General features: G+C 35.0%; 1 protein-coding gene across 2 annotated transcripts in view; it reads right to left on the bottom strand.

Annotated features, from left to right (window-relative positions):
* Nucleotides 1-4,500: 4,500 nt before the first annotated feature.
* Nucleotides 4,501-8,991, bottom strand: part of LOC147065100 (putative multidrug resistance-associated protein lethal(2)03659) — an 83,034-nt gene continuing 78,543 nt past the window's right edge. For both annotated transcript variants that reach the window (XM_085956480.1, XM_085956481.1), the window contains exons 20-23: nucleotides 8,801-8,973; nucleotides 7,897-8,013; nucleotides 5,454-5,700; nucleotides 4,501-4,742 (exon numbers count right to left, since the gene is read on the bottom strand). In XM_085956480.1, the coding sequence (XP_085812606.1) occupies nucleotides 4,704-4,742; nucleotides 5,454-5,700; nucleotides 7,897-8,013; nucleotides 8,801-8,973 (576 nt within the window). In that variant the 3' untranslated portion in view covers nucleotides 4,501-4,703. The remainder of the gene's footprint in view (nucleotides 4,743-5,453; nucleotides 5,701-7,896; nucleotides 8,014-8,800; nucleotides 8,974-8,991) is intronic.

Raw genomic sequence — 8,991 nt, 5'->3', positions numbered from 1 at the left:
TGCTGGCATGCCTGCAAGCGACTGGTGGGGTCGAAAATTCTAGGCCGAAGAAGTAAACTTCTAATTTATAAAACAATTATAAGGCCAGTGGTCACTTATGGCTGTGAGACTTGGTGCTTAACTCAAAACGAGGAAAACAAATTAGCTGTCTTCGAGCGCAAAATACTCCGCAAAATCTTTGGACCCACGTTGGAAAATGGGAAGTACAGAATAAAAATGAACCACGAGTTGGAAGAGCTGATTGAACAGCAAACAATCATAAGATACTGTAAGTCCTAAAGACTACAATGGGCGGGACATGTGGAGAGAATGCCTGAAGTTAGAGCGCCAAGGATCATGACGAAGTGGCTACCCCAATGGAAGAGACCCAGAGGCCGTCCAAGAAGGAGATGGGCTGACGCCGTAGAAGTGGACTGGCTTCATATAGGAAGACCCGGTAACTGGAGAAGTGTGGCGAGAGACCGGAGTGAGTGGAGAGCGGTTGTGGAGGGGGCCAAATCCCACCCCGGGATGTAGCGCCGTGGAAGAAGAAGAAGAAGAATCTGTTGTTAACTTTAAATACCTAAATTAATGACTTACTAACTTTTGGCAGCAACCCCACGAATTGTCAATGGAGGAATTATAATATATTATATATATATAAAATATCTATGAAAATAGCATTGATAATACTAAAATAATACACGAATTAAGATGTCCAAATTTCATTATTATCTTACAAATCGTATACTCTATGTCTATATTCAGCGTGTTCATAGATATAGTGATGTTTATTCCCCCAGCTGAATTGAACATTTATGAAAACACATAAAAAATACATGTATGCAAAAACAAAATTTGCAGTCTGAATTCCAAATTTTAAAATTTAAAATTTAGAATGGACCTGTTGGTAAAATTTAAAAATAAGGCATCACAATATCATAAATGGTTACATATTATATTATAATTAGACATCATTTCTAACTACATTATAAATTATCATATAAAGGTGTATCACTTATATTAATTATAAGTACAAAAATAATATTATAAAATATAATTTAGCATACAATATTTTGCAATTGATAAAAAAAGACTAAATAGTATCTAACAAAATAATCCAACAAGAAACAAGAGTGTTTATCCTCCAAAATATTTGTATGATAATGTCCATATAGATGAGTTAGTGCACATTTATGTTGTATGTCCAATTTTTATAATTATTATATTGTGAGACATATTACATTTATATTAGTTTTTTTTTTTTGGTCATATAGGAGGACAGACCATGCTTGCCGCCGACTGCAGGGTGGGATGGAGACAAGCTGAGGTGGAGTTTGTCAGAAGGTTGAATCATCCGGGCCATGATCTTCAGTGAAGAGAAACCGACACAGAAGAAATATTCGAATGGACAATATCTTCTATAAGAGTCTTCTACGACGGCTAGACGTTACCATGAATCATAGGAAACCATAACATTTTGGCTGCAATTTTATAGCACTTTATGTAGTACGAGGGTAGCCGTTTATATTTCGAGAACAACTAACAAAAACGATTTTTTTATCAATGATAACAGTTTTATTGTTTTTCAAAATATTCTCCACGATAATTTATACACTTTTCCATGCGTTTGAACCAATCTGAAAAGCATGTTTGCCACTTTACAGAAGGTAACTCCAAAACATGGTTTTTGAATGCATCAACCACCTCTTCTGGTGTAGAAAATTGTTGACCACGCAATTTATCTTTGACTGTCGGGAGTAAAAAGAAATCATTTGGTGCCAAGTCAGAGCTGTACGGCGGATGACCTATAAATTTGATGTTTTGAGTACTCAAATAGGCGCTTGTTTGAGCCGATGTGTGAGAGTTCGTATTGTCTTGATGAAGGATGATTTGACGCCGGCGGTTGCTTTTCCTTATTTCACCGAAAACTTCTGGCAAACAAATGGTTCTGTACCATTCAGAATTGACTGTTCTACGATTTTCTAAAGGCGCATTTGCGGCATGGTCCGTTTTTTCGAAAACAACAGGCAACCATTTGCTTCGAAGTGCTTGAGCGCGAGCAACTTTTGTTGGTTTAAGCTCATTTTGGAAGACCCATACGGTCGACTGCTCTTTACTTTCGGGCTCATACGTATAGATCCAAGATTCGTCACCTGTAACAATCTTATAAACGTTTTTTGAAGCACCTCGATCGTATTTTTTTGATCATTTCATTGCATTAATCGACACGCGCCTTTTTTGTGCGATTGTCAAATTATGCGGGATCGATCGCGAACATAGCTTCTTCACGCCTAAATGTTCATGCAAGATCGTATACACGCTGGTGTTATTAATGCCCAGAGATGCCTCAATCTCACAGTATGTCACATGACGATCTTGCGTTGTCAGTTCACGCACAGCATTGATGTTTTCTGGAGAAACAACCGATTTTGAACGACCTTCACGCGGTTCGTGTGTGAGCAAATGACGACCACGATAAAATTCGCTGAACCAGTGATATACCGTAGTTTTTGATGGTGCTTCGTCACCATATAAACCACTAAGTTCAGTAATGCACTGTTCCCATGATAATCCACGTCGAAAGTTGTGAAAAATAATCGCACGAAAATTTTCACGAGTTAATTCCATTTTTGGCCGAGATAAATTTTTCAAATGAATTAAAAAAAATAAAAAGCGTTTGTTTGTTAAAACGTTCTAAGTACTTTTGCCGTTAAAAATGTTAAACTTCAAAATACAGAAGTCAAATTGCACTTAGCAACACCAGTGTTGCCAATTCCCGAAATATAAACGGCAACCTATGTATCAAGGATTTTGGTGGGGGTTGGGGGAGCCGATTTATATGTGAAAGTGTGGGGTGTAATCCAGCAAATCACCACCAAGAAACTCACAGCCATGATACAATGGTAAGTGTATAGGTGCACATTCCAGGGATGGTTCGGACATAATGATGCCAGGGATGCACGCATATTAATTAGAAAATATATTTTTTTTTGATCACGTTGAGGATTAATGGCTGTGCGATGCCTCCGCATTCTCTGCCAAATATCCCCATGTCTGAATTGTCCCTAAAAAGTATATATTATAATTTCTTGTCGCATGGTGTGACAAGCCTAATAACTTATTTGAATGTATGTAGTTTTCACAGGCATAAGAGTATGGGAATATGGGGATATTTCGGTAAAAAATTAACATACAATACAATATGTGCATTAGACTCTATTAAGTCTGTAGAGAGTGTTTCTCAACCTTTTTGCACTTGAGGACGACTCAAAATAGGAAAAACGTTTTGCGGACTAACGCAGAAATAAAATATATTATTTATACAGTAACGTATAATAACGTCTGATCGCATTAGATTCTGTCACGTAAAACCATTAATCTATTTTAAGAAAAAAAACACAATGCTTGCAGGTGCATGGGTTTTGAAGATTTTAATGGAATTTTTAGCATAGGCATTTGGACGCTGAAATTCCCAGACTACCAGAAAAGTTCTGTGGACCACCGGTTGAGAAACACTGCACTAGACACCGCACCGGATAGAGGTTTTGTAATAGCTATATAATGTAAAACCGCACACCAATCAAGGACCAGCCTTATTGAGGCGGCTATCAGGCAAAAACCATCAGAGGGTTTAAAGGTCAAATAATCTTATGATCAAATTACATAAAAAGGTGCGATCCCGCCAACTGTCTGCATCATAGAATAGTTACTTAAAATTCATTTGGATAGTCTAGATTCCGAAATCGATTGGGTACCGAAGATAGCATCTAGGATACTTTGACATTTAAAAAAAGGTTATCAATGTTATGTTATTAAAAATGAAACACATTAATCTTCCAAAACTTAAAAGATGAGATGTTTCAAATAAAATCATTCGATTCTTTAATCCTTTCAATTAATTCTGTCCGGAGCTTATATGAATGCTTTAAGTGGGGCTTGATATAGTCGTCACTCTGCGAGTGTGGTGAGATTTATACTACAGAGCACACTGTATATGCCTTCTCCGGAGGAGTTTGGCATCTGAATCATTGTGTGTAATATGTGTCAGTGGCGAAGTATGTAGGAAGGCTGTTAAGATCTGACATATATAGTGCACACTAAACATTGTCAGTCATACTTATTTATTTTCATTGAACTAAGAGTACAAATTGCAGATGGTGTCGGTTGGTTTTTTAAAATTCATGTTTTAAACCAAGCCATAATAGATAAAAAAAAATATTCTTTTATTTATAAAATATTTTTTGACTATTATATATTATGGCTTGGTTTACATAGGGTTTAATTGAATTTTAAAAACTAACAAACAATCTGCAATTTGTACTCTTGGTTGAATGAAAATGAATAGTTTGACTATAGACTAACATAGTTTACCGTGCACTATTTATGTCAGATCTTAACAGCTTACGTTCACCCTTCACCACTGATAGTTACCTATTTATGTTTAACAGAACAGTCGACGTAAATCTGCGAGTCATTGACACACCGTTCATGTAATTTACAAATTAGTAAGTTCTAAGTACAACATGGCATCAAATTTTATTTAAATAATAAAATTAAGTCACTTGATAAAATTAATTAAGTATAAAATATTGCCTAATAATTCGAATGCACGTTTTACTATAATAATTTAACTTAACTAATGGATAAAAATTAACTAATAATTGCGCTTAATTAACCATAAATATAATAATAATTATTATTAAGTCACTTTTAGAGAAGGCTTATTTTTCTGTCTTTGTTTCCTGTCGTGTTTCGTAATTCTGTAACAAATGAAATAAAATATATTAAGAATAATAAATTATAAATAAACAAACTTTAAAGCCCGTAATTGAGGTGCTGAGGATTAAAGGAATACAAGGGAACCGGTGATCGAGATGAATAAAAAATTGACTTCTGTAATAATGAGGTCTTGTTTTCAAATGGTCCATTATTATTGTGTATTAGTCAAATGTCACAATTAAAATATTGATAAATTTCATAATATACAAGTATTTACATGTTTGAATCCTGTTTCAATCATTAATAATACCCCGTTTACAGGTGCATGAATTTACTATTATAATTATGTGAGCTATTTTATATTGGATATGGCTGACTATACGGATAAACGGATATTACGGAAATTATAATTGCAGTCAGCTATTTATTGAGCTTGCAATAATTCGTCACTACGGGAAATGAATATTAAGAAATTCGTAATAATTGTGGTCAGCTATTTAATATCGCCTATCAATATACTAACACGGCTTGAGTTATTTATCCCTATAGCCATTATAATAACAAACACCCAGACTTTGCGAAAATCATAAAAATATATTGTGACTTCACCAAGAATCGAATCCGTAGCCCTCGGATGAAAAGCCAGCGGCTTATGTACTGTACTACGAGAGCCGACATCATGAATGTTGTTAAGGATTCAAATAGAGGGAACGTTAAAGAAGAAAGTAATAAGAAGAGAAAATATAACTTACATTCTTTGCTATGGCAAACAGCATATCAAACGTGGCTTGCCCAGTTTGCTTCACAAGCGATCTAAAGGCTCCTTTCCCTGGCGGTAAATGCAGTGAAAGTAGATCTTCGATGTCTCTGTCGGGTGTGCCCCGGAAATCGCCAGTATCTGGCGATGTCCCTCGGTCGTGTTCTGGAGTAGTTCTGGTAGTGTTGTAGTCCTCCTGGTTGAGCATCTCGTACGGATGCCCGAATTCTATCACTCTTCCTCTGTAATAGAATTTGTTCATCACAATAAAAATTATTGTGAATAAGAAAATGAGCAAAGTATAAAATTAAATACCTACTTATATAAATACAGTACACCCTCAGTAATCCGCCGCTCGATTATCTGACAAGAACTATAAATAATCCGCTGTTATTTTTACTAGTTGAAAGCACAAAATCAAGCTCCAAAATTCGCCGGTATTCGATTCTCAAATTCAGTAGTCCGCCGTAAGTATACAATGCAGATGAGACGGGTTTATATAGGAAACTTCTCCTTCATATAACGTACATTCATCGCGAAGAATGTAATGTACCAGGGGGGAAAGTGCCCAAGGACCGCATCACAATTATACCGTGATCCAATGCAACCGGGACACACAAACTGAAGCTTTTGGTCATAGGGAAAGCCAGGAATCCTAAGCCATTCAAGAATATCTGCTTCACTGAACAACAGCTGGTTGTGTCAATTGAATTCCTGTTTAATATTTAGTTAATAAACTTAGTTTATAAATATGTATAATTTAGTAAATACTTGATTTTGATTATAAATAAAACCGTAATTTGCTAGTACAAATTTCTCAAAAAAAAAACTATTTTTACAAAATACCTGTTTTAATTTTTACTATATTTTGTATCTATGCACTATAATCCGCCGCTTTCACTAATTGGACACTTTTTGTATAGTTTTGGGGGTGGTGGATTACTGAAAGAGTACTGTATCGAAATCTTAAATCTTCATACTAAAAATCGTTAGATTAAGCTCTGGTTATCCATAAGTACCATTTTTATATGCATCAAATAATGAATACCTTCACTACTTCTTAGAGTTTATGTGAAAATTGGTAGACCATGGGTTTTTGCTTGTGATTAGGCTCTCTATAGAAGGTTTGCTTCATCACCTTCAACACATTTTAAAATACCAATTTTGTGGTATAATGACTAAAAATAAAAACGAAAATCTGTGATGCTCAGAGGTTACAAGTATTTGAGTATAGAATCGTATGAAAGATTTTTGATTCCACCGTAGAGGATAGTATCTGGCAACATTGCTACAATCATTAGTGCCATAAACATTTTGATGAGTCTGATATCATCAGATTTATCAAAATCCAACGTCCTATCATGTCTGCGTAAATGGAAACTCTGCCATTCTTGGTGGTATTGGCTCGTGTGTCTGATAATTATCTTACGAATCGGGGGCATCCATTGTTTGTTCTCCCAAGGTGCAGAACTAACCTGCCATTAGTAATGCCAATTTGGAGGGCAAAAACTATGTTTAATCAAATCACTTTGGATATTGATATATTCCACTTATGTGAGGGTGAATTTAGGTGGACATTGTTTACAAGTTTTTAAGATAGGGTCTATCAACCTAGTTCACCCTGTGTGCTTTCATGTAGTTTTATTTTTCTTATTTCATTATTGTAGTATTTACACACACTAACATTTGAAAATTGTTAACACTTACTCTATGTCAATTTTTGAACGCTTTGAATTTATAATTTGTCATGTTCATTATATGTGAAATAAGTAAATTTGAATTTGACACAAACGTGAATGATAAAGTTCCGAGAAAATGCCTCACATTTCGAGTGCTTAAAGTCAGACAACGTTATCGACAAAAAAGTGTTTTTTTTTTTTTTGAGATAACGTTATTTTACATTTATGGCTACATGATAGTCAAACAACATTATGTCAATCTTTTCTAATTTCTTATTAAATCGTCAGTAAAGTTTAACGCTAACTACATAAGTTACCCTTGTTTTCATATATTTTAAAAACTATCCCTGTAAATTTTAACATCATCATAAGCAAGATAAATGTACAAAACACAATAAATTATAAAATATTAACATTAGGTTTTAAATAAACATTTCCCTTGTTGAGTTACAAGAATCTAAAAAAACGATTTTTGGCTCTCCTGTAAAGTTGCACTTTTGTAGATAGTGTTGTTTGACACTAAGCCCTCGATTTGTAGGACTAGAAAAAAAACAGTATGGGAAGACCACAACATCAGTGGTTTGGTGGCCCACAGAGAAACTTGTAAGCGCTACAACAAATTGACTGGAGAATGAGATCACAGGAATCTGCTTGAGGGGGCCAAGGACCATTCTGGGCTGTAGCGTCAGAGAAGAAGAAGAATGACAATTAAAAGGGTGCCTTATAATATTTTTAAATAGTAATAATAATTATTCTCACCTATCCATAACAACAACTTTGTCGGAGTCCATGACAGTATGCAGCCTATGGGCTATCGTGATGACAGTTTTATCTGCAAACTTCTTCCTAATAGTCTTCTGGATCAACTGATCAGTTCTGAAAAAAAAACATTAAAACCATGAACACGATATTCTCATTATCAAATTTCTTCATAAGATAATCGAAGAAGAAATTTCTTTGATGTCTTTATTTTAACACTACTCATCAGCAACATGTTCTTGGCTATGTGTTAAAACTGTGAACTAACATGCTCCGCCCATTTTTAACCGTACTTCTATTATAAACTAATAAGCTCCTCCCATTTAGTAGACAACAGCGCCTAGAAGCGTAGCGAAGAAGATATTGCAGAAGAGTAACAACATACGTCTTACTACTACCAATAACATGTATTTCAAGGGTTAAGAAACGACACCTAGTAAGTGACAAAATAACAACTTTACAGAAGAGGGGATAAAACTCGCCTGCACACTATGTGTTTGATATTTCTTATTACAAATCAATGTATTTCTCATTTATATGTGTATGTACGTAGTATGAGGATTACATACATGCATCTGACAGGTGGGTGACGGCAAACAAAATGATGCATTTACGAGTTATCATTTATTAGTTGAATAGTTCACATAGTAGATAGAAGATATTGTTTCAAACGTTTTTAGAAGCTAAATATATTTTCAAGAATTTCTAGCTTTCATTGATAGATGCCGATACCATCAATATACTCAATAATGCAAATAATGTATTTTGAACAAAATGTCACTTACGGGGTGTCGTTTTTTAACCCTCGATTTAATACATAAATGTGAATGTGGCAAAAACTTAGCGATGTAAAATAAAATCAGTAATGTAAAATTAAATTAGTGATTAAAAGTAAAGTACTCACTCTGGATCAACATTGGCAGTAGCTTCATCGAGAAGCAAAATATGCGCCTTCCTCAACGAGGCTCTCGCGAGACACAGAAGCTGTCGCTGCCCAGCCGATAGATTACTTCCTCCGTCAGATACCTTAGAGTTCAGACCACTGGGTAGACTGCTAACGGCTAATTTCAGATCAACCTATAAAGTTAGAAGGAT

The sequence above is a fragment of the Rhyacophila brunnea genome, unplaced genomic scaffold (genome assembly GCF_057557595.1).
Source record: "Rhyacophila brunnea isolate RB1 unplaced genomic scaffold, BYU_Rbru_1.0 scaffold_6, whole genome shotgun sequence".
Lineage (NCBI taxonomy): Eukaryota > Metazoa > Arthropoda > Insecta > Trichoptera > Rhyacophilidae > Rhyacophila > Rhyacophila brunnea.
This window is presented reverse-complemented; position numbering and strand designations above follow the sequence as displayed.